The sequence below is a fragment of the Pangasianodon hypophthalmus genome, chromosome 1 (genome assembly GCF_027358585.1).
Source record: "Pangasianodon hypophthalmus isolate fPanHyp1 chromosome 1, fPanHyp1.pri, whole genome shotgun sequence".
NCBI lineage: Eukaryota > Metazoa > Chordata > Actinopteri > Siluriformes > Pangasiidae > Pangasianodon > Pangasianodon hypophthalmus.
In genome coordinates this window covers 6,383,477-6,409,365 of record NC_069710.1, presented here as the reverse complement: position 1 = coordinate 6,409,365, position 25,889 = coordinate 6,383,477, and the positions used below count along the sequence as shown (strand labels likewise).

Sequence of the window (25,889 nt, the reverse complement as noted above, 5' to 3'; positions counted from 1 at the left end):
AAAAATGGAGAAATGTTTTCTTTGAAAATGTTGAAAATGATTAGTCAAACAATATTGAACAATACTGATTGATAAATATATTTTAACTTTACAGTAACAGTAATATATTCTGAATATACTGTAAATCTAAATAAATGTAATTACATTCAGAAATATGCACAAAATATAAGAGGTGACCAAACGATTACAGTGTGTGAGTATGTATTTTAAATGAAAGCCTTACGCCTCTTTCTGTTTTGTCTCTTCTCAGTGGATGGGAGCTGGTCTCGCTGGAGTCCGTGGTCACACTGTGATAAGTCTTGCGGTGGTGGTCGCTCTATTCGCACTCGTTCCTGCTCCAGCCCTCCGCCCAAAAATGGGGGATTTAAATGTCTTGGAGAGAAGAACCAGGTCAAACCCTGCAACACCAAACCATGTGGTATGCCTCGCCAATGCACTCATTAAGATTTATAGCCTTTAAGGTTTCAACATGTGGATAAGAAGAAACTTTTAAATTAACACTTCTTACAGTGTTTAAACAACAAATACAGATTTTTAATTCATGTATACAATGACCAATATGCAGTCTAGTGTGTGGTGGTGCAGTTTACTCCATTTCCACATTCCAGATGAGCGTGGATGCCCACTGGGTCAGGAGTTTGTGCCCTGTGCCAATGAGTGCCCTCAGCGTTGCTCCGACCTACAGCAAGACATTCAGTGCCAGGACAATACTGAGTGCCAGCCAGGCTGCCGCTGCCCTCAGGGTAAAGAGGCAGGGAAAAGACAATCTGACACATAGATATTAGCATATTCATAGAAATATCAGTTTTAGTGGTGGGATAGTTACACAGTAATTATCATTCATTACAAAGGCTGTACCTGGCAGTTAGTCCAAGTTTGCCAATATTTAGTTATATATTATATGACTAATATATTAATAATAATAATAATAATAATAATAATAATAATAATAATAAATTGTATTTATAATGCTCCTTTCTTACACTCAAGGCTGCAACAGTATAAAACAACAATAAAAGAAACAGCACAACTCCATAATAGCAATCCCAATGACAACACAATAACAACAATAACAACAACTGTAAGATTATAACTTAACAGCTTCACTAAAGAGATATGTTTTGAGTAATTTCTTAAAACAATCAAAAGACAGAGCATTCCTAATAGGAAGAGGCAGAGAATTCCACAACCTGGGAGCAATACAATATGAATTGTAAAAACACATTTTTAGCCCATTATATGGATTGTGCTCCATATAATTCCCTGTGTAAGTTGTTAGAAAAAAAATACACCCACAGCTATTATAGTACTATAATACAGTGTAATTAGTACTATTATACTGTTGCTATAGAAAAATAATCAACATATTCTGACCAATCAGATTCAAGAATTTGACAGTGCTATGGTATAACCTTAAAATATCTTTTTCTCAGGAATATTTTCATAGCTGGCTTAATTATGCAATTATACCAGTTTAAAGCAGATGTTTGACAGGATTAGGATTATCCTTCCCTATGAGTAGTTACTTCCTTCATCGTTAGTATACATGTCTGTATGTAGGTGAGCTGCAGCAGGATGGGGTGTGTGTGAAGCTGTGGCAGTGTGACTGCGTAGATGCACTCGGGCAAAGCTGGGCTGCAGGTAGTCAGCACCAAGTCGACTGCAACAACTGCAGCTGCGCAGACGGAGTGCTCTCCTGCACCAACCTCACCTGTGCGGGAAAGAGCAGCTGCTCCTGGAGCTCGTGGTCCAGCTGGGCCTCCTGCAGTGTTACCTGTGGGGCAGGACAGAGAACACGCTTCAGGTGAGGAGTTACAGAAGGAGAGTTTGGTGAAGTTGTGACTGGAGAATAATGAAGGAAAGATAAGATGAAGGAAAGCTGTAGCTTGCACAGATAAGAAGGTGGTGATGGACAGGGAGGGAATGGGACAGATACGGAAAATGGATGGATGAATTCTGGGAAATGCACTGTCGTTTCAGATCACTGATTCCCGAGACTCCAGATGCCGACTGTCAGTTCGAGGAAGTTCAGCACAAGCCATGTGACCCAGGTCCCTGCCCACCACTGTGTCTCCATGACAACCAGTCGCTGTCTGTTGGTGACACATGGTTAGAAGGGGAATGTAAACAATGGTGAGTTATAAACATCTGCCTAGATTTATACAGATTTCCCCAACTCTAATTTGAATTTGATATGATAGCATTGTATATGATGCATGCAAATGCAAAGCTTGCACTCACAAGCATACCGTGTTATTTGCTATATGATACTAGTTGTTTTTGCATTTATGTTTTTGTATTCAGCACATGTATTCCTGAAGGAAAATATTGCCAGGATATTTACTGTCGAGGTAGGTACAACCCGAAAAATAAATGGATAACTTAACGTCATCTCAAAAACTATATTTTGTATCTTCCCAGTTACATTAAAACCTGTAGTTCCACAATAATGACAAAAATAATAATCATGATTATTTTTGATCAATTTATACTTTTGCTCAATAATGAATTCACACTTTATTTATATATTTATTATATTTTTAAAAGCATTTTAGAAATTCATTTCCACAATTTTCCACAATTCATCATTTTATATTAATAGAACACTTCTTCTTTCGGAAAATACATGCAAAGCCTAAATTCTTTAAAAAGAATAGTGTTAAATTAATGTGTAAATGTTAAATATAAATACAGTTGGATTTAAAAGAAATAACTAAATGACTGTCTACCTTAGTATGCAACCTGTCAGACATGAGGAACTGATTATCTATTGCAAAGTATACTAGTTAAAGCCAAAAGAATCCTGATGGTGTTAATACTGTAAGTGCTATTTTCCCCCTTATTTTGTAAATAAGAAAGCTAAGAAAGCTTTTTATCTTCTCAGTGGATGGAGGCTGGACTCCGTGGTCTGTCTGGTCTGACTGTTCTGTGACGTGCGGTCGAGGAAATCAGATCCGCACTCGGGCCTGTATAAACCCTCCGCCACGAAACAATGGCACACACTGTCCCGGGCCAGAGAGAGAGACGCAGCACTGCCACGTTGCTCCCTGCCTCGGTAACAACGGCTTTTTTTACGTGCTGTGCTTCTACATGCTTCTAATATCTAAGTCCACTATTAAGACATATTTTTATTTCATCAGTTATCAGAAAACAGTATATTTTATTTATTTATTTAATATATATTTTTTTAATTATTTAAAGCTCAGACAAACTGAATTATATCTGAATAGCCTGTTGTTATTTTTTATTTATTTATTTATTCACTTATTTATTTATTTATGCTCGTTGTGTTTCTGTATATTTCTTCCAATTTGTTAATTATTAAGATGTAATATTATCATCTCTAACTGATTAACACCTGATACTGACTCAGTTAGTATGGTTCTCTACTCTTTATATATTATAATCCTTCCTGCTTTCAGTTAATAAGAACACACTTTTTTAATTTAGTACATTTTAATAAATAAATAATTAAAGACACATTTCTTATGAGTGGATTAATATTTTTGGAGCCCACTCTACACCTCGGCTTGATCTAGATGTTTATAAGCTACTTTCTGACAGTGACTATTGTTAAAACTGCTATATGTATTCTTGTCATATTTCATGGTAAGAAAGTGGCTTCTGATGCTGAATAATATCTTGATCATGTGCTTTTGTCTCAGATGACCTGTGTCCATGGTCCAGCTGGTCTTCGTGCTCTCGGAGCTGTGGTGCAGGAGTGGTGTCCAGGCGTAGGCACTGTTTGTGTGAAGAGGCAGGTGATCATGCCTGTCCCATTTCCATAGAGACAGACAGACACAGAGAGGAGACTCGCCTGTGCTACAAGCGGCCCTGCCCAGGTGAGTTGGCACCGTAGATGACACCAGATATGGTATTGAAGCAGAACCAGAAGAAAATAGTTCATATTGGCAATGGGATGGTCTCACACAGATACAGATCTTAAAGTATCTTTTGGCACTTCCCAAAAATACTTTATGTCCATCTCACCCTTTAGCTAAGAGCTGCTGCTGTAATCATAAAGACTGTCTTGTATACATCCCAGGACTCACACTGAGCAACCTTTCAAAACAAGTAGTTCTGTCTGACTTTACACTTCTACACCTGTATTCTGTAATAATTTATAATCCCACTACCCGGTGTCACCCAGAAGAGAATGAGTCTAGTTCCTCTCAAGGTTTCTTCCTCATGTTATCTCAGAATGTTTTTCGACACTGTCACCTCTGTCACTGTCACGGTCACTGTCATGGTCACTGTCATGGTCACGGTCACGGTCACGGTCACGGTCACGGTGCAGTCGTGGCCTAATGGTTAGAGTCTCAGGCTTGTAACCCGAAGGTGAACCTGAAGGTCGTGGGTTCGGGTCTCAGGTCTAACAGGGATTGTAGGTGGGGGGAGTGAATGACCAGCGCTCTCTCCCCCCCTCAATACCACGACTGAGGTGAGACCCTTGAGCAAGGCACCAAACCCCCAACTGCTCCCCGGGCGCCCCAGCAAAAAAGGCTGCCCACTGCTCCGGGTGTGTGTGTGTGTGTGTATGTTCACTACTGTGTGTGTGCACTTGGATGGGTTAAATGCAGAGCACAAATTCTGAGTATAGGTCACCATACTTACACAAATTTACCCTTATTAGGGGGTAAATCTACATCCAGATTTCTGTAAAGCTGCTTAGTGGCAATGTCTGTGGTTAAACCCGCTACAGAAATAAAACTGAATTGAATTGAATTGAATTAAACCACAAAATACAATCCTGTAACATTATATTGTTCATATACTGTATAAAGTTTTTACTATTATGCACTTTCTGGTAGATGCTAAATGGTATTTCTCTGCCTTGTACCTGTACTTGTGCAATGACAGTAATCTATCTATCTATCTAAACATGCATCTAAGATTCATCACCACCTTAAACGTGTTCAACATATACAATACAATCAGGTACAATAAATGTACCTCAATGTATTCATTTGCTAGCTTAAATTGTTAAATGTCTCATTGACCCAAGCAATTAAAACATTAGTTTGTGAAACTGGTTGGACGGTTTTTTTTTATCTAACTCCTCCATGTCGATTGGGTTAAGGTACAAATGTATGAACAAATATCATGGAACAAATAAATGTGGAACTCAAATTAAATCATGGCATGGAGGTTTTTTTGGTAGTACAGTTTAAGTTGAGAACAATAAGGAAAAGTGTTCAGTGTGTTTTCAGTGAAGTGTATTTGATCTCTCTTTTCCTCTTTCTCTTTTTCACCCCTCACAGACTGTCCCATGTCTGAGTGGAGTGAGTGGACAGTGTGCTCCTGTGTATCTCAGTGGCAGCAGCGCTATCGTGTGCCACTGACTTTGGCCACTAGCGGGCAGCAATGCACAGAAATTGAGAAGGAGAGCAGAGCCTGCAAACCTCAGGACTGCCAGGGTGAGCCTACTGCTGTGTGTGTGTGTGTGTGTGTGTGTGTGTGTGTGTGTGTGTGTGTGGGTGGGTGGGTGGGTGTGTTGTGTGTGTTTGACTCCAAAGAAAAGTTAAGGTCACTAAAACTTTGCCCTGTTTTTTCAACATTATATCTCACCTTATTGTCCATATGGAGAGATAGATATATCTAGTGTGTAACCTTTGCTATCAAATGTATTTGTCCTTCTCCTGTGTGGTGTGTGTGTGCCTTAGAATGTATGGAACCGTTCCAGCCGGACTGTGGTTCTCCATGTGAGAAGCAGTGTGTATTGCAAGGGCAGGTGGACGCATGCGTGGGGCAGTTGGGGTGTATAGACGGCTGCTACTGCCCTCAGGTCAGCATAACCTTCTACACCTTATAATTAAGAAGAACATCCCCAAGAGTCATTACATAGCTAAGCTTCCTCTTTAAATGTATAAGATTTGAAGTGCTGACCTGCAAAAAGCCTGTCTTTCTCAGTGTCTCTGAGTTTATTAAAGGAAATACACTAGAGATTCTCTCTATGAGTTGTATCTGTGGCATGTTTGCGTCAAATATTTTGATGTGCTTTGCTGTACTGAGGAAAAAAAATACCTAAAAATCACTTATCAAGGCAGATGTTGGATCAGTCAGTAAACATTTGTGTGGAATGCAGTTTTTGTAGAATGCATTTATGATGAAGCAGTCACAGATATTTGTTAAGTTAAGTTAAGTTAATCTGTATAATTTGCCCTTTTACACCTGTTTTGTGGCTATGACTGTGGTTTTGAATTTACATTGCATGGTTACATGTTCATTCATTCATTCATTCATTCATTCTTTCTTTCCTTCATTCATTCATCTACAGACTTCATGTAAATAAAACGTCCATGGCGAAAAAGATAATTCACCTGAATTAGAATTGAGCATGAGGCAATAGAAAATAAGATGGTGGACTGTGGCGTTTTCTTTCTAGTGAGAAAACAAAACACGAAACAAAACACTTTTTTAAACACAGGCAATTTAGCAATTTAGCATAGCCAATCCACTTACTGACATTTTTGGAAGATGGCATAACACTTTTAACAATCGGCGCAAAGCGACTTTACAGAAATACAGAGATTTAGATACTAATGAACAAGCCAGAGGTTTCAGTGGGGAAAAAATCTCCCTGAGATGACGTAGGAAGAAACCTTGAGTGGAACCAGGGATTAAAATTCATTACAGTATACTGTATAGTACGACTGAAGGACTTGAGTCCAGGCTCCAGATGTTGTCTGTATTGACTTGGATTTGTCTCTTATTGGCATCTGAGTTATTGGCATTTGTTGGGCATTGATGTCACTAAATATGATTTTGGTTTCAACCAAGAGTTTGACAAGACTTTACTTTTGACCAGAAGTAATTAATTATTTTAGAAAACAGCCTAATCATTGGCACAATGCAGTGGCTTGGTCTTGAAATAGGTTTGATGGTTTTCTGTCTCAATCTTGACTCAGTCTTTGTATTCAATCTTGTCATGACTTGATCTGGTCTTGGATTTGACAACAGCTCTAGTGTACACTTGTAGAAGAGGAAAGAGGAAAGATACTAAGTGTATTTAAAGGATGTTCGATATGAGCATATTGTGAATAAGAGTCCTGGAATATGCATATTTTCAATTTGATAAATTTTTTATTTGTACAGCTTTTACATGTATTTTTAATGGAGTTCGACAAAAGCCCTTAGACCTCTATTACAAGTCACATCCAAGTCAACAGGTTTTCAGGTCTTTCCCTAGTAGAAATCAAACATGTAGTGGTTAGAGATTAGGGTGAAAAATTTTGGAATATTTAAATGTGAGGTGTATATTACCTCACATTTTATTTCCAAGAATATGAGTTTGGTGTCAGCCAATTATTTTTACCATGGCACAGAGCAAGGTCATTAGCATAAACACAAAATGTGAATACTTGTCTTAAATCCATATTCCAGAATACAGCCTGATGTTAATGCTTTTGCTTGCTGGCTTTAGCTTATTAAATGATCATGAAGCTTCTTCAGAACTCCATGTTCCTCTGGATGCCTGCAGGGTCTCCTTCAACAGAATGGGACATGTGTGGCTCCAGAACAGTGTGGCTGTGTTCACCTCGTCCAGCAGGACACAGGCTCACCTGTCCCTGTCACTGTCCCACAGGGTGGGGTGCTCAATATAGGCTGTAGAACATGGTAAGACCATCCACACTCAGCTTTTACTTTACCTGTCCTTTAATTTAAAGGCTTTTAAAGGCTACAGTTTTGGATATTTTCTTGTATTTCAGTTTATGCCATAACGGGTCTTTGCAGTGTGATTCTCGAGAATGCGAAGGTATAAAAAAATGAAATCTATTTTAAAAAATAAGGCTCAGACTTACCATGAATCTTAAAAGAGCAGTGTTTGTTACTCACACACTTTATTATTCTTTTAGTGTCACTCAGTGAGTGGTCAGAGTGGACCCCCTGCTCTCCGTGTGTTCCTGCCTCCTCTCTCTTCCACTCCGACTCTGCCATGAGTGATGGTGGAGATGTCAGTGGAGGTCTAGGAATGCCTGAGACAGCTCTGGTGTCAGTGCAGAGGCGCTACCGAGCATGTCTGGATGTGGACACTGGGTTACCTGTCAGTGAGAGAGGGGGGGAGTGCTCCAAACCCCTGCAGGAGGAGAGGATCTGCCCCCAACCTGATGTCTGCAAAGGTGATCATTACTCACAGGACTCATATTACGGAGACAGCATGAGTGTCAGCTTAAAGGAATACTCCAGCGTTTTCCTTACGAACACATCAGCACATAAGTGGCTTTCAACTGGAGATGGCACAATACCACTTTTTTCATTTCTAAAAACAATTCTGATACTGAAACCTTGAGTACCAGTTCATATCAATAACCATCAGTACCTATTGATCCCAAAATCTTTGCTTTAATATTATATAAACCATATATATATATATATATATATATATATATATATATATATATATATATATATATATATATATATATATATATATATATATATTCTGGTTACAGTTTTCCAAAGGTTTTGTGGAATCCATGCAATATCAAACCGACACAACAACTTTGTTAATGCATAACTATAAATTGTTCCTTCTGAGAAATTAATCCCATCTCTGAAGGAATGAATAAATGAAATAAAATACCTTTGACGTAAGGTTTCATGAAAACATTAGAAATATGTGACTCATCAGATGTTACTGTGCCCAAAAAAGATTAAAAACTAGTTTTGGGCCAAAATTGTTTTTTTTTCTGCCTGTAACTTATGCTGACACCTAAATTAAAAAAAGCAATATATTTCACCAAAATGACATGGAAATCAAATTCCTACAAAGATCATGTTGTTTAGGAGTCAGCTTATCCAGTAAAACCTTACTAGCTAAGTGCGATTTCTTTATACAATAGATGTCAGGTTTGATTTAGGAGGTTTTTGGATAGCTTACGTGCTACAGCGAAATGAACATAAGCCTAATCAATTCAGTTTGTAATCAGATACCAGCTGCCAAAACGCGTCACAGTCAGAGTGGAATCTTTAAATGCAGTTTTCTCTCTCTCTTTTTTTAAAATTTAAAACACTAGAACATTACTGCTGATTCAGATATGTGCAATAGGGAAACACATTTCAAGATCATTTCAAGTTCAAGAATGTCTGTAGTTTTCACAACTATAGTATAGTATAGTAGAAAATGTCAGAATTTCACAATGTGAAAGGTTTTCTCTGGCCACCATAGATAAACATTTTTTTCCATAAATATTTTTATTTCCTTATCCTGCACTCATCATAAGTGAGTTTTTGATCAAGCTGGTTTTCTCTTATTTTGTCAGTGCAGGGAAACATGTCAAAATTCTTTAGAAAATTCTACAGATGAAGTGGGAGAATTGTGTGACATTGATGCGTTGTCATCTGCAGACCCATGTCAGTGGAGTGTGTGGGGGCCGTGGAGTGTGTGTCAGGAGCCATGTAGTGGAGGATTTCGCCAGCGTGAGCGAACAGCCCTGGCACCAACCCTCGGACCACAGTGTACAAGACGGCAGAGCCAATCACAGAGCTGCAACACCGGCCTCTGTCCAAGTATGCACATACACACATACACAGACATGCATGCTGTACATGGTATGATAACAGGCGAAAGGATGTGTGTGTGTTAATTTAATCGTGCAGATACGTTAACATACACACCCAGATGTCAAACACACATAGATGTCAAACACCAAGGTTATTGTTCTGTTAAACTAAAATATGTATTATTTTACTGATGCTCTGTATCTGCTCACAGGTGAGCGCTGTGAAGACAGGGGGCGGGTCTACGAGGCTTCCTGTGCCAATCACTGTCCTCGTAGCTGTGCTGACCTTTGGGAGCATGTGCAGTGCCTGCAGGGAGTCTGTCACCCAGGTACAACCGCCACATGTCATTACAGTAACACTAACAAATTCACATCAAATTTTTATTTGACTTATAAATAATTTAAATAACAATGGTTACTCTATGCTGAGTCATTCTTTCCAAAACACACACCGAGACGCTGCACTGTGGAAGCTTTTAAAGACATGCATTATTTTATGTCTGTGTTAAAAATGAATTCTTGCACTTTTCCAAAATTTTAGCACATGTTAAACAGTAAAAATAAAAACAAAAATATAACACTGGTTAATTCTTGAGCAAGGAACCAAACTGGATTACTTTGTAAGTAATAATTATAGAAACCAGAGATGACAACATCTACACAGTAAAGATTTTATTTTGTTACCCAAACTACGAGTGAAGCTATTTATCTTCTAAATATTTTTACTGATGTGTGTGCAGGTTGTAGGTGTCCTGATGGTTGGTTGCTGCAGGACAGGGAGTGTGTGAGAGTGTCAGAATGTCGCTGTGGGCTTCCTACAGAGAACAGTACACTCGAGTTTACGCCTGGAGAGAATGTCACAGTCGAGTGCAACACCTGGTGAGAGCATACACACACACACACACACACAAATGGGTTTGGGTTAATGTTTCAAGCATGATATGAGGTAATATTGTATTTCACTGTGAACATGCTAGAAAACAATACTACTACAGAAGATAATGAGTCTAAAAGTGGGTTATAAAAGTAACGTAGCACCAAATTTAGTTCACATTCCTGCAGCTTTGAATTTGAAGCTAAAATGATTAATGTTTAATGTCTGCAGTGTGTGTGTGAATGGGTCACTGGTGTGTACGGACCGGCCCTGCCCCATTTACGGGTCATGGGGTTCCTGGAGTGAGTGCTCAGTGTCATGTGGGACAGGACAGAGGACACGAACACGTCCCTGCACACACAAACCCGGTGGCCCTAGCTGTGGAGAGACCATTCAGAGCCAAAACTGCACCCTGCTTGCATGTCCAGGTCTGCAAAAAAATATATATAGTTACATTACACACAAACAAAGAGGTGCATTGTATGTCACGAGTTCTCACCCATACAATTAAAAAAAATCCACAGACCCTCTTGTGATTGCAGTAGTGTTTTTTTCAGGGTAGAAAGAACACACTAAGAGCTATCTCCATGAAATAATGTATCAAAAAAGGTTGCACTTATATTCGAATATGATTTTTTCCGTAGGATAAAAAGAATGGAATGGTAATGGTAATGGACATTATGGTACTGGCTTAATAGTTACTCTGTAGTTCCTAATACTCAGTGAAGGAACACTACAGCGATGACTTAAATTACCACAAGCTGGATATATTTCATTAAGTCTGCAATAATTACAAAAAAAAAAAAGATACAGCTCTCAAAGATATGACTTTGAGGTCAGAGATGGAGTGGCAAGCTTCCACCCTGTGCCACCCATGTGACCCTGAATTGCATTTACATTTGATTACATTTTTATGAAGAAAATCCACCAATTCAAATATTAGGCACATGGGCAAATAGTACGTATTATCATATTTATTTATTAGAGCTATTTATTGAAGCCATTTATTTCTTTTTTTTAATTTAAAGGTAAACAAGCTAACCATATCACATTCATAGTTACTAATTCATTGAATGATTTATTCATCTCAAGGCCTTTTCGTTATAAATTTACTTCATGAAAGATTTTACTACAGTGTTGTATTTTAGGCTGAAGTTCTGCTCTGATTCAGTGTTGTGTGCTGTTAGCTGACTGTGTGCTTAGTGAGTGGTCCTCCTGGAGTGAGTGCAGCGCCTCCTGTGGTGGAGGAGTGTCAGTGCGCAGGAAGACTATTCTGCAGAAGTCTGAGCCTGGAGGAGTGGCCTGCTTGACTCCTATTGAGCAGCACACTGCCTGCAACACCAACAGCTGCCTGCCTGGTGAGAAGAATGTGCATACATTTATTCTCTCTTATATACACAGACGCACAGACATACACAGACACACACAGACATACGCCCATCATCATCATCATCATCATCATCATCCCATGTTCCCTTGACTTTGAACAGTGCAACCAATCTGGTTACTGAGTTGTTCAGTAATTACTTTATTTATTCATTTATACATCTAATCATCTTTATGAGGAACTTCAATTACAAGTTTTCAGTACTTTCACCACAACTACACACACACACACAGACATTGAAAATGAGATTCTAACAATTGTAGATGGTTATATTTATGCTTATATTTCTCCTGAGCTGCACTGGCCATAAAAACCAGCCTTACTCATCTCATATTTATAATGGGCCTGCTGCATTTTTATGGAAGCTTGCATCACCGGCTGTTCTAGTAGATTACAATATTTCTCCTTAAAGGTAAATCATGGAGTTCAGACTAAAATTGTCTTGCCAGCTTTTTAAAAAAAAAATCTGTTATCAAAGACACTACATTCTTCCAACCAGACCATTAAATGCCAATTATAATAGTGTTAGAATGTGAAAAGATCCCTGAGCAGATCTAAGAAGAAATGTAACCCTGTAAAAGTAACCCTTTTAACCACTTTCTTGGCTTACTAGTATAAATACTGACTCTTAGTTCACTCTTGGCTTAGTTCACTAATTTATTTCATGAGCTTGTTTCTTTTTTTTTGTTACAATTATGGGTCAGCCTTTGATAACCCTATCTGCCTGTGTGTTTGACCTTTCTGACTGTAGAAAAGCCCCAATAAAGTGACTTTCATCCAGTGCACTATCTCTCTCATACCTTAGAGAAATTAGGTCTTCAGCTACTGTCGTCTTCATAAATTGTAGTATTGGGAGTCTAACAGACCATGATTTGACAAGCCAATTTTAAAGCTGTAAGATAAAAAATGAATGTTTTCTCAAGAGTAATGGGGGAGTGCTGCTGGTGCCATATTCATAACAGTGACTCAGCACAAGCTTTAAACTTAAATCTTTAGCTTTCATTAGATGGGCTAAAATTATATCTGTCAATTTTCTTATCTAAATAAGATAGCCAGTGGGTAATCCCAGTGAGAAGTTCTTAAGAGCACAATATGTCTTAATAACGTTTTTTTTTTCTTTTTTCCCCGCTCTCTTCTCTTTGCCATGTGTTAGAGTGTCCTCCAGGTCAGGTTTTCAGTCTATGTCCAGGTTCGTGCCCATTTTCCTGCCAGGATCTGTGGCCTGAGAGCCAGTGTGTGCCGGGACCCTGCAACCCTGGCTGCTCCTGCCCCCCTAACATGGTGAGAACAGCCTTGTACTAAAAATAAATGCAAAAAAACAGCTTTTTATACAACACAAATGTAGATAGAACATCTCTATACTCATCCCAAATGGATTGGAACAGCTTTATACTCAACTCAAATGCCTTATAACGGTTTTATACTCAACTCAGATGTAACCTAACAGGATTATACTCAACTCAAATGTAATGTAATAGCTTTATACTAATCCCAAAATCCTTGGAACAGCTTTATTGTCAACCCAAATGTATTGGAATGGCATTGTACTGAACCCAAATGCCTTGAAACAGCTCTATACTAAACCTGAATGCCTTGGAACTGCACTAGATTCCACCCAAATTCTTTGTAACAGCTTTATACATAACCTGAATACCTTGGAACAGCTCTTTACTCATCCCAAATGCAATGGAACAGCTACATGCCCAACCAGAAGGCCTCAGAAGAGTTCTGTACTCCACTAAAATGCCTTGGAACAGCTTTATACCCAACACAAATCTCTGGAACAGCTTTATACTTAACCCAAATGCCTTGGAACTGCACTATACTTAACCCAACTGCACTGTACTTAACCCGAATGCCTTGGAACTGCATTATACATAACCCAAATGCCATGGAACTGCAATATACTTAAACCAAATGTAACAGCTATATATTTGGAATATGCCTCTTGTAATGTCTCTTGGACAGCTTATTACTAAACCCAAGTTCCTAAGCTCTATACCAAACCGAATACCTTGGAACAGCTCTAGACTCATCCCAAATGCAATGGAACAGCTGTATGCTCAAACAAAATACCTCAGAAAAGTTCTACACTCGATCAAAATGCCTCAGAATTGCTTTATACTCAACCCAAATGCCTTGGAAGAGCTTTATACTCGACCTAAATGCCTTGTAATGCCTTATTACCCCAATGCAATACCTCAACACCCAACCCCATTGCTTCAGAATAACTTCATACAATAGCTCAATGCTTTGCTACTCAACCCAAATACTTAAAAACAGCTATATACTCAGCCAAAACACCTGAGAAGTGATATTCCCAGCCCAGAACTCAACTCTCAACTACCTTTCTACCAGCTTCCAGTTTCAATGCCCTTTTTATTCTCATTTAGTTTTTCTTAGTGTGTAATGCATAAATTAACAAATGTCTTACTATGCACACACTCCAGTGCTCAGACAATCCAGAAACTTTAAAATGTATTTCATAAAAAACATGATGTCTTCTCAACAATATGAGTATAAACAGACGCCCACCGAGCCACAGATAAATGCAGAAATGCTACTTACACTCCCACAGCCTTGTTTTAAGATAAACATACTGTAGTGGAAACATATTACAGTGCAAATAACTGTTCTTCTTTGCTCCCAGGTTATGCTTAATGGATCATGCATGCCCTACTCTGAGTGCCCTTGTTCCCCACTGTCTCTGCCACTGGGGTTGGCCAATGTCACACTGGACCCCCTGCAGGAAGAGTTTCCCCCTGGAACCATTATACCACATCTCTGCAATGCCTGGTAATGATTCTCACTCAGCCACCCTCCCTTGTTTTCATTTATTTTCCCATTGGGATAAAAAATATTTCTGAGAGCTTATCGATTGTGAATATGTGTGATATGTCATGTGGGCGCTAAGAGGACTTTGAGGGAGATGGGGTGAAAATGGATCAGTGTATAGACTTTGTATCAGATTGCAAATGATTTTTGCACCCACACATTGAGCTGGGTTATGGCAGGCTTGATAGAAAGGCATATGGTGGCAGCATAAAATGATTGCCTCTCTCATTCAACAGTCTGGTGATTAGAGTGGTTGTTTTGGTATAATGGATTTGCTGGGGGAATTGGCCATTATACTGTCGTACACAAACAAAACAACTGCACTGGTAGATTGATATATGTGTCTAATTCTTCTTTTTGTGTTTGCATAAAGTGTGTGTGAAAATGGAGTATTCAACTGTACGGAGGAGTCATGTAATGGTGAGTGTCCTTAGCTTGTCTCTTTACTGCATTTTACTGTGATAGCTAGGCAGAAAGCTCCAATGCCTGTTAACACAGTAGCACCTGCTTAGTGAAGAAAATCACTGTAAAGTGTGTTTATGCATATTAAGGATGTAACTGAATACAAATACATTCAGAATGAACAGATAATGTGTTGTAAACAGACACAAACACAGATACGAATAGGAGGCGCAATATTAATTTTTTTTAGAAAGCTTGCCAGAAAGATTCACAGGGCATATGTTTGAGACTAGAGGTGGCATCCCATGTGATGCAATAAAAAGTCACATGACCAGGAGGTTTTTACTTTCATGCAGACATTAGCGAGCTGTTATATATGAAGCTTGCAGCACAAACAAGGACCATGTTCATTAACATGCATTTATAGAATTCAGTCATTCATCCTTAGTAACTGCCTGGTCAGGGTCACAGTATATATACAGTATATATATATATTTTGGGAAACAAAACTAAATAATTTGTTAGACAAGTACAAGCAAATATAATAACTGCATGAGGGGTTTTTAAAAAACAGTCCAGCGAACATCTGTACTTGAGAATAGTGAACTCAAGTGATTTAGTTGAGGAACTGTCAGAATTAACATGCTAATAGTGCTGGCATTTCTGCCTCTGTTTTTTTTTTTCCAGTGTTTTCCAGTGATTCCAGGGGCATAGTGGTAGGGTTCATGTTTAATAAGAAAAAAAAAACAAACTTTCCAGTTTAGGCCACGCCCACTTCTGGTTTAAATCCGAATACAGATACAGATATGGATGTTTGTAGCACTAAAGAAATACAGCTACAGATAATGGTATTGTTTTACACCCGTGGTACATATGCTGTGGCACTGCTGTCATTCAAAAGCCTGTGTTTTCACAGTCAAAATCACCATCTTGCTGGCTGCACTGATTTCTGAGTGGCATTTAAATGTCTTGATATATAATTATTGAGAATGTCTGCAACCCTACAATTATATTAGCGAGTGACAGACAGCCATTGATTTCCTGTGACGTGGAGCAATGATTCTGATTTTGGAGACATTCGACTTGAGGTTTTCTCAATTTTATGCAAATAGGCTATGATAAATTAGATTAGTGTCAGTACATTCCTCACACAAATTTTATTGCACCTCTACTCACACAAAAATTAATTAAGTCCTGAGTGTATTTTCCATTCAACAGGGCTTGGCATGCAAAAAACTGAGAAAAGAATGCAGCTTAAGCTTTTCCTTTTTCTCATTTTTTAACAGTATTCAAAACATTTAAACCAAAGTAACATGATGATGTGCAGTTATAGGGTAGAGAGTGTATAAAAGCAACAACAGCAAGTTTCTACAAAAACAGAGTAGAGAAACACAAGCAACTTCTCGGTCGCTAGTGTGAAGGCTCAAAATTGGTTTACAGAATACAGAATATTAACAGCACATAGTTGTAAATATACTGGTTATACTGATGCACGTGTGTCTGTTTTAGTGGACTGTGAATGGAGCAGCTGGTCCGAGTGGAGTTTGTGTTCAGTGTCATGTGGCTCTGGAGTGCAGAGTTCTAGTCGCTCTGTTGTGCAGCCCAGGCAGTATGGAGGACGTGAGTGTGAAGGCCCTAGTCACAGGAGCAGAGTGTGTACAGGGCCTGACTGTGGTAAGAATCTTAACACCACATTGAGAGCAGTCATGTAAGACGTTATGGTTAGGGTCGGAGTATTGTAGGTGATGCTGCAACTATATTTTAATTATACAACTGTGTGTGTGGGACTGTTTATTAAGACATCTTTCTTTTGCTGTAGTGTGTCCAGAGGGAGAGCGTTGGAGACGGAGCATGTCTGAGTCAGAGCGCGTGTGTGACAGAGGCTGCGTGGACATGTACAGCCCTGAACCGCTGAACTGCACTGAAGTGAGCAGGCTCTCTGAGGGCTGCGTGTGTGAGGATGGGCGCTATCGTGACGCAGAGGGCCGGTGCGTGATTCCTGCTCTCTGTCAGTGCGAGGGGGAGGACGGCATACTGAGAGAGGTGTATACACAAACATACACACTCTTTAAAATGTTGCCAGGTTTGAGTATCTCTAGGCAAACCAAAACAAATGCCTATACACTCACACACATTAGCAAACATGCATGGCATAGTCTTACAGCTAGTGGTTTAGATCCATCATTCACTCCCACAAACAGTCATACACCCCAGAGCAATGCATAGACCCATCCATCAAGAAAACTACGACTTTCTTTATATGCTCTAATTGTATTGTTAGTTACTTTGTATATATATCCTTCAAGGGGTCTCATTATTGGACCTGATGGATAACTCTGGAGTGCATCTATTATAATTACATTTATTAATAATTCACAACATCTCAATCTCAGAACAGAAATATCCAGTATGTTTTATGGGTAGGACTTAATTAAACCAGAAATATATTTTAAAACTTCTGTATTACTCTGTATATAATGTGGTCTCTGTGTGTGTGTGTGTGTGTGTGTATTCCAGCCTGGCTCTGAGTGGGAAGAAGCATGCCAAACTTGTCGCTGTGTAAATGGCCTAAAGCAGTGTAAAGCCAGCTGCCCTCCACTTTTGTGTGACGAGGTGAGAAATCCACAGGGCTCTCTACAGATAATTATTCACCTGTAACATCCTCCAGGTTGATTTATTAGAAAACTTTTTTTAGATTCTCCTCTACACAACTTTCTTTTTTTGTTAGTGGCATACTGTGCAGCTTTGCACCATCCAAAAAAATGCAACAATTGTAAACCATACTGTAGGTATTGCATCAGAAAGTGTCCTGAGTGTGAAAGGAGTCCCTGGAGAGCAGCAGATGCTGCTGGTTAGAGTGACTCACTGTCCAGGCTACTGCTCTGGTCACACAGTGGATCCCAGATGGCATTTCTGCTGTCACCCCACACCACATTCACAAAGGAAGCACATGTCCTGCTCTCCCCAGGGCTCAACACCTCCGCTGTGCTGCTCTAAACATGCACTCACAGCTTGAACACAAAAGAAAATCTTTAGTTTGTATTAGGAATAATTCAGGGGCTGTATTCTGAAAATGTCTTGCAACTAAACATTCCTAGCAAAGGATCTTTTTTTTTTAAACTTATTTACAAAATTGAAACCTTAACAAAAGAAACACTCATTAAGAATTCCTAATCTTTTCTTAAGGACTTCATGTTAACTAATTAAAAAATGCCCTGAAATATTATTCCTGTTGAGAGAAAGTGATGTGAAATTACAACTCCTGGATAATATCGTGTATCTGCTGTAAACTGTTAATAAATTGATCACCAAAGGGGGGTGTTGTGTTACAGATGAGGGCATTTTAAATGAATGTATTTTGACAGTAATTGCTTGATATGCAAGCAGACTGCATGCTAAACTGCTAAACGTTGCCATACCAAAAATAAAAAAAATAAAAAAAAAATAAAATGAAATTGTCACTGATTTTGTATAAAGCAAAAATCCAAATAACTAGGCTATTTGTGACAAATGCTAGTCTAAGCATGGCACATCATGGATCAATTAGAGGATAGTACTTAATTTTATTTACATTTAAGGAGAGGATTTGTTTAAGCAGCCCTCTTGCATAGCAGACTATAAAAAAATAGGAGTGTTTTTAAAGATTTTTTCCAAACTCAGGCAACTCAGGAATGTTTTGTGAATATAGTCCTTAACAAACTTCCCAAAATTCCCAAAAAGTATTGGTGTATTTTTTTCTTTCTTTTTACTATGTGCTACTTAATATTGCTTGAATTTTGCTGCTTTCCTATTTGAGTCTCTAAATAATCCTGTCATTAAATTTTAAATATTTTTGTGGGCCTTTAACCTCACCCGTCCTCACACATATACACTACTCCCAAAGGTAGAGCCGTAACAGGGTGCAATGGGAGATGGAGTGTTACGGCTGTTGCTGCCTGATGGCTCACCCTGCTGCTGTGGTCCATCTCTGGAGAAATGAATCACAAATAAGTGTGTGTTATTCTGAGTTTCTCTTTGCTGACTCTGCCCCTTCGCTCTGTTTATCCCCTTTGCTGTGCCCAGGGTGAAGTCAAAGTGCTGGAGGACGGACAGTGTTGCCCTGTCTGCAGGAAAGTGTACACAGGTAGGAATGGCCAAAGTCTTACATCAACTTAGACATACACTGCTATTAGTGTTACTGTCTGGCCTCAGTGGAATTGCTGTGCTTTGTCAGCGATTCCTGAGGATCCATGTGCAATGGATGAGAAGTTAGTTGCACACTATTAAGTCTGGTGTGTGTGTATAAAGGATTGTCAGACTTCATCTACTGTTCCCAGGATTTGAACTGGAATGAATTGGACGACTCAACAGAAAAGTTTTAAGCACCAGAAACGTACTTTTTACAAAAGATGTCCTCATCTCGTCAGCAGATATTTTTTTTTCTGAAAACTAGCTAATGCAATCCTACAATATGGACACTGATGTAGGGTTGACACAAAAAAAGAAAAATCTGAACTATTCTTAGCAGGAGTTAACTACCCCCAACACCATCGGAATATGTTCAGTATTCAATCAAGTATCGAAAACCTTTAATCAGATCTATACCTCTTCCTTTCTGTTTCATGTTTTCTCTCTCTTCTCTGCCTGTAGATGATCCGCTCTCTCAGTGTCACCGCCACACTGAGATCAGGAACATCACCAAGGGCGATTGCCGCCTAGACAATGTGGAGGTCAGCTTCTGCAGGGGGCGCTGTTTGTCCGGAACGGATGTCATTCTAGAGGTAAAAGAAACACTGCTATTCAAATAACTGATCTGGTACTGGTATTGTCTAACTGAAAAGTCAATAGCAGAAACTCTAGTATTTGGTTTACTACAGTGTTTCTCCAACTAAGCCAGGGATCCCAGATGGTCCACATTTTTAATCTCTGTCAGCTCCATCTGTGTTTGATGTATCCTGTACTGCAAAAAATAAATAAACCTATTTGGTTTATTATAATCTTATAATAAGAAACACTAGATAAATTTGACTATATTCAAGATATTTTCACTTGCTAAGATGACATTTTTGCAGTGTGATTACTTGGTTTTGGTGTAAAAGAGCATATTACGGACCAGTTTTGGGAAACACTAGTGTACTACCGTGTACAGTAATGATCTTAGAAGGCACCATGTAGAGTTTATTAGGTAATGCATTTGTGTTGGTAAACCTATGGGATGTTAAACAGGGCCTGATGAGAAATAAATGCAAGATATCAAATCATATAGGCTTAAAATAAAACCAAGGCTTGCAAACTATGCTACTGCATGTCAATCATAGTCTTATTACTGTGATTACTATGTCATTCCTCTAGTAAACCTAATAAAACCTGACTTCATTTTTGAAGGAACCATGAGAGGATTGCAGAAATTTATATTTTACTCTATACTTTAAGATTTTAACCAATGTTGAAAAATGTTGGGAGATGCCAGGTTTCACAGATTTTTGTCCTAAATCATCCATGAGTCATCTAATCCAATCTAATCTAATCTAATCTAATCTAATCTAATGATCCTGACTCTCTTAACCTGGGTTTTCGTATAACTTCTATTGATCAAACATGACTTCAAAAAAAAATAGTGAATGGCAGTTCAGCTGAGCTGTCATTGGTTATGCATAATGTAAAAATAGTCAGTACACCCTAACTCTACAGAATATTTATATTAATATTTACGATTTTAAAATAGGGGTAGTCACGACTAGACTATGAGTAGACTGCTGTGATGCAGAAGTTGATTATTTTCCAATAACAACACATCCCAAAGTGTTTTATTTCTCGTATATCACAGCAACGCTAACAATCCTATTTATTAAAGAATGACGCATTGTATTTCTTATTCATCATTATGTTTACTGTCATCTACGAAACAAGTTAGTTCCTGTTATTATTTGCGTTACGCTATAAGCAGGGATTCCTTCACTAGTTTCTCTTTCTCGTGAAGACAAAAAATTGAAGCTTGTCATGTTATCAAGTAAGTATAAAACACTTAGCCCACTGTCCTGAAGACTTTCCTGTAGATAGATAGATGGATAGATCATTTTATTGATCCCAGAAAGAAATTCAAATAGAGCAATTCACTGTAGAGGAAACCTTAAAGTTATGGCTTTACCTCTGACTGTTACATAGAGTTAACAGTGGAGACTCCTTCCATAAATGCTAAATAAATATCTCCTTACAGAAAACTTCACCATATCAACTATTACTCATGTTTTTTACTTACTATAATTTACCATTTATGTTGAGTGTCTACCAAACAAGTCCCCATGTGAGTTGTTAGTACAGAAATTATAACGTATTGGAATGATACGCTAATATAAACCTATAAACCTAATATAAACCACAAATAACCATTGGGATAGTGTATCATAGTAAAGCCAGACTACTTTACTAAGAAGAGCTAAAGCAGCTGGAAGGCCATAATATTAGGAGATCTGTTTCTGGATCAGTTTTTTTTTTTTTTTAACACATAGTGACTAGAGCCAGTAAAGTCAGTGGGACACCTGGTCTAAAATCAGCTGTCCCTCTGAGGGATGCTTTGTGAATACAGACCTAGATCTCAATGTGTGCATGTGTGGGATCAAAAATCAACACTGACTCACATCATAAATCTGATTTGTCATTGCAAGTTTTCTTCGAGCCAACCATCTAAACTGGGTGATTCTATCTTTGTGTCTCTGTTTGCTGTGAAACTGCTGTTAAAAATATGTTTCAGCTCGGAAAGTCTCTCAAGTTACCATGGAGACGAGAAGCAGAGCACTTGCAGCCATATAGATCTCTTGTTTGTTAGTTTTTACACCAAAAGCACATCTCGTTCCCCTGTTTTTCGCCATTCATACTCCTCCCAGGACTTTCAATTGAATCCCTGTCCCAGTGTGCCTGAAAACGTACAGTAATTCATCCTGAGCCTTACTATAAATTACACCACCCTCTTTGTCATGCAGAGAGCAGTTCATTCTTTGGGAAGTAAATGTGCCATGAATCTAATATTTGGATTTTTGATGATGGTGGTTTTGCCCTTTCATATTTCTTTCTTCCCCCTCCGTCCCTCATGTCATCTCTCTGTCATTTCCAGTGCTTTATCCCTCTTCCTTTTGTGCTCTTCTTTCCTGTTCTCTTCCTGTTTATCTTCAGTCTGCTCTTGTCTTCACCTCTCACCTTTACATGCTGTCCTTCCTTCTTTTTTACTGCATTATCTGTCTTTGATTCACTTTCCCTCTGTGTCTGTGTGTGCCAGGAGCCCTACCTACAAGCCGTGTGTGACTGCTGCAGTTACAGGCTGGACCCCCAGACTCCTGTGCGCTTCCTCAGCCTGCACTGTTCTAGTGGAGAAAGCGAGCCTGTGGTGCTGCCCGTCATACAGAGTTGCGAGTGTACCAGCTGTCAGGGTGGGTACATGCGCAGTGTGACCACACAACCATGGCTTAAACAACTACGTGCAGGAAAATACACACCAGAGTGATGGCATGAGAACTAGCAACTGACTAGGTTCACTCTCAGAGATATGACAGAGATATGAAGAGACAGACTTTCTATAGAAACAGAGTTTGCACAAGATGGTTGAAATGTTTAAAGCTTTTGAAACATTTCTAGTAGTGGAAAACCTCAAAATGTTTGTTGAAAACTTCTTAGTTAGTGCTTGAATTAAAGAAAAGGCATTTCAAACTTACTCATATACCATATATATTTGTAGTTGTTCCTCTTTCGGCTGCTCCTGTACCCCAGATCATTGGTCCGCGTATTTGATTTGGCACAGTCTGATGCTCTATGACGTACTTTGGTGAACATTTGCTGTGTAGAACCTGAAAGCAAAAAATTGTGATCCCAATCCCAAAATTCCTAATTTCATTTTCAGGAGTCTATATGGTATGAAGCCTATAAAAATATTCTGTAAAAGCTGTGATCAGTCTTTTTCAAGACTTTTAGTAATATCTGCCTCACATTCCATTTATCTCATTTTTCTGATGCTTTTATCCAAAGCAACTCGCAATTAAGGTCATTTCCTAAATCCTTTATCACTGAACTATCACTGCCCTTCAGCTCCCTCCAAAAATATCTTCTCAGAAGAAAAACTCTGGTCAATGTAGCATGCCACGAAAGATAGGACCAGTAATATCCAACCAGTTAGGACAAGAAGGCATCTCTATTTGTCTGTCAATCATGCCATCTGTCAATTCAGAAAGCTTGTCATCTTACTTTGGTATTCATGAGATTTAAAACATCGAGCTTCAACGAACTTCCATCAAAATCACTGACTTTACCTTCACATTTTGTCTTGAGCAACAAAAAGGAAGAAAAGATTACCCATGCCATATTTCCTACATACTACCGCATTTACTGGGTGCAGCAGTGGACAAAGTCATTGTTGAACGTTTCAGCTATGAGCTGCAGTGTTCTCTCCCCACATCACATATAAAAGATATTATTGGAGTCTAACTAATGGCTTTATTTCATCTCAATACATTTAACCTTGAGGTATGGGGCTATGAGGTATAGGAAAGTTATATGACGGCTTTGTGCTTGACTTTATATTTATCAGTATTTCCACATACCTGCGTGTTCCTGATTCTGAAAACAACTGTCTGTCATCTGTGCATGCGAATTAATCTGCTTAGTCAAAATTGTTATTTTGTCAGCCAGATAGTTCATTGGTCGATGTATGTAGTGCAGCAGGTGGTGGGGATTGGAATGAGTACTGTCGAGTAATAATAGTCTTTGAGGAATGAGTAAAGCTAGCTGCAGCATCAGTGTGTGTCACGTCACCCTGAAATCACTGAGTTTAAACTTACTGTATACCAAATGAAAAAAATAAAACTCTATAAAGAATAAGCTTTTTTATTTTTCTGGTTGGTGGAAATACTTGCACCCTTGGCAGCTAAGAATAAAAAACTAATAACCTAAAAGCCCTTCTTATGGGTGCCTGGGCTAGTGATTTGTTCTGCCTTTACCTTATATGACCTGCCCTGTGTTTGCTGTAATTAACGCCTGCTGACTGTGTAACTGTCACAAAGCTGACTCAGTAAAAGCACATCACACTGAATGTGCTATAATCATTTAAACCCTCAAAATAACCATACTTCAGATTTCATATCAGCAGTTCCTAGTGTTACACCAAGTCTGTAGCTCTACTGTATCCAGGATATTCATTCTCTGTTGTCGTGACAACCTCTCCCTCCCTCTCTCCATTTACCGTCCTGGCTCTTTGCAGAAACTGTACTACTCTCATCACGATGCATGTTTCGAACATGCGTAATTGTATCAGGGCCTCTCCCTCCCTTCCAGCAATTACACATTAGGCCATTCATCAATGCGCCTGATTGTGCTGGCTAATTGAATAGCCGGGCAGTCGCTCAGTGGCTCATATTTGTCACTGCATGGTGTTACGGGCCTTGCTTGCTCTATAATGGGCTCTGTTTCTAGAAACAGGACTGGAAATGAAATAAGCTGTGATATATATATATATATATATATATATATATATATATATATATATATATATATATATATAGTTAGGTCCATAAGTATTTGGACAGGGACACAATTTTCATAATTTTGCCTCTGTATACCACCACAATGGATTTGGGAAATGAAGCAAGCAAGATGTGACTGAAGTGTAGACTTTCAGCTTTCATTCAAGGGGTTTAACAAAAAATATTGCATTAACTGTTTAGAAACTACAGCCATTTTTTTTACAGAGTCCCTTCATTCTGACGGGATCAAAAGTAATTGGACAAAATAACATTATCATGAATATTAGGATTATTTTTAATACTTGGATGCAAATCCTCTGCAGTCAATGACTGCCTGAAGTCTGGAAACCATGGACATCAGCAAAGGCCCCTTGAGATGCTTTGCCAGGCCTTTACCGAAGCCGCCTTCAGTTACTGCTTGTTTGTGGGCCTTTCTGCCTTCAGATATGTCTTCTGTAAGTGAAAAGCATGCTCAATTAGGTTGAGGTCATGTGACTGACTCGGGCATTTAAGAACATTCCATTTCTTTGCCTTAAGAAGCGCTTGGGTTGCTTTTATAGTATGTTTTGGGTCATTACCCATCTCTACTGTGTTCTTTCTGTTCTTGAGTGTTACCAGTGGTTTGCATCTTGAGGTAAACCATATGTATTTACATTCATGAAGGCGTCTCTTGATTGTAGACTTTGTCAATGATACTCTGACAGCCTCCAGAGTGTTTCTGACTTGGCCAAATGTGGTGAAGGGGTTTTTCTTCACCAAGGAAAGAATTATGTGATCATCCACTTTAGTTGTCTTCCGTGGTCTTCCAGGCCTTTTGGTGTTGCTGAGCTCACCAGTGCATTCCTTCTTTTTAACAATGTACCAAATTGTTGATTTAGCAACTCCTAAAGTTTCTGCTATCTCTCTGATAGGTCTGTTTTGTTTTTTCAAATATATAGAGTGAGAAAGAGCTAAACTATGTTACTTCACTGATCCAGCACAGAACTCAGGTTACAAAAAGAGTGTATTAAAGAGTGGAGTAACCTGATTTCTGTGCTGGATCAGTGAAGTAACATTGTTTAGCTCGTTCTTGCTAATATACACAAACAGCAGGTGTTACTCGACTTAACATTTGGCTGCTGCTGATTTAATGTTCCTTGTTCTTATTTTCTCACAGGAGGAGATCTGGCCAAACGTTAAACACTTTTGGAGGAACTGACAGCTTGGGAGAAGAAAGAAGTCAAATCTTTTGAACACCTCCAGTATATTTTTAAGTAGCTTGTAGTCATTATATGACTGAATACTTTTTATAGAGTACTTTCTGAAGCTCTCAGACAACTGTACAGGTTTTAAATTATGGCTTTTATGTCTTAATGTCTTTTATGTTTTTTAGTCACTCACACACACACACACACACACATTAC

The 25,889-nt window shown here is 38.8% G+C and overlaps 1 protein-coding gene across 1 annotated transcript in view; it reads left to right on the top strand.

The window, feature by feature from the left end:
• The window catches only part of sspo (SCO-spondin), a 92,653-nt gene that overhangs the window by 66,529 nt on the left and 235 nt on the right, over positions 1-25,889 (top strand). Inside the window, exons 86-112 of the mRNA XM_053237585.1 lie at positions 251-418; positions 609-743; positions 1,561-1,804; positions 1,981-2,133; positions 2,305-2,351; positions 2,885-3,055; positions 3,666-3,842; positions 5,262-5,417; positions 5,664-5,785; positions 7,481-7,617; positions 7,710-7,756; positions 7,857-8,120; positions 9,349-9,510; positions 9,716-9,832; positions 10,244-10,382; positions 10,609-10,805; positions 11,565-11,735; positions 12,918-13,045; positions 14,415-14,560; positions 14,973-15,019; positions 16,511-16,675; positions 16,821-17,044; positions 17,519-17,614; positions 19,064-19,124; positions 19,631-19,761; positions 22,254-22,404; positions 25,643-25,889. The exon at positions 25,643-25,889 is cut by the window's right edge and continues 235 nt beyond it. Coding sequence (XP_053093560.1) covers positions 251-418; positions 609-743; positions 1,561-1,804; positions 1,981-2,133; positions 2,305-2,351; positions 2,885-3,055; positions 3,666-3,842; positions 5,262-5,417; positions 5,664-5,785; positions 7,481-7,617; positions 7,710-7,756; positions 7,857-8,120; positions 9,349-9,510; positions 9,716-9,832; positions 10,244-10,382; positions 10,609-10,805; positions 11,565-11,735; positions 12,918-13,045; positions 14,415-14,560; positions 14,973-15,019; positions 16,511-16,675; positions 16,821-17,044; positions 17,519-17,614; positions 19,064-19,124; positions 19,631-19,761; positions 22,254-22,404; positions 25,643-25,665 — 3,779 coding nt within the window. The 3' untranslated portion in view covers positions 25,666-25,889. The remainder of the gene's footprint in view (positions 1-250; positions 419-608; positions 744-1,560; positions 1,805-1,980; positions 2,134-2,304; positions 2,352-2,884; positions 3,056-3,665; positions 3,843-5,261; positions 5,418-5,663; positions 5,786-7,480; positions 7,618-7,709; positions 7,757-7,856; positions 8,121-9,348; positions 9,511-9,715; positions 9,833-10,243; positions 10,383-10,608; positions 10,806-11,564; positions 11,736-12,917; positions 13,046-14,414; positions 14,561-14,972; positions 15,020-16,510; positions 16,676-16,820; positions 17,045-17,518; positions 17,615-19,063; positions 19,125-19,630; positions 19,762-22,253; positions 22,405-25,642) is intronic.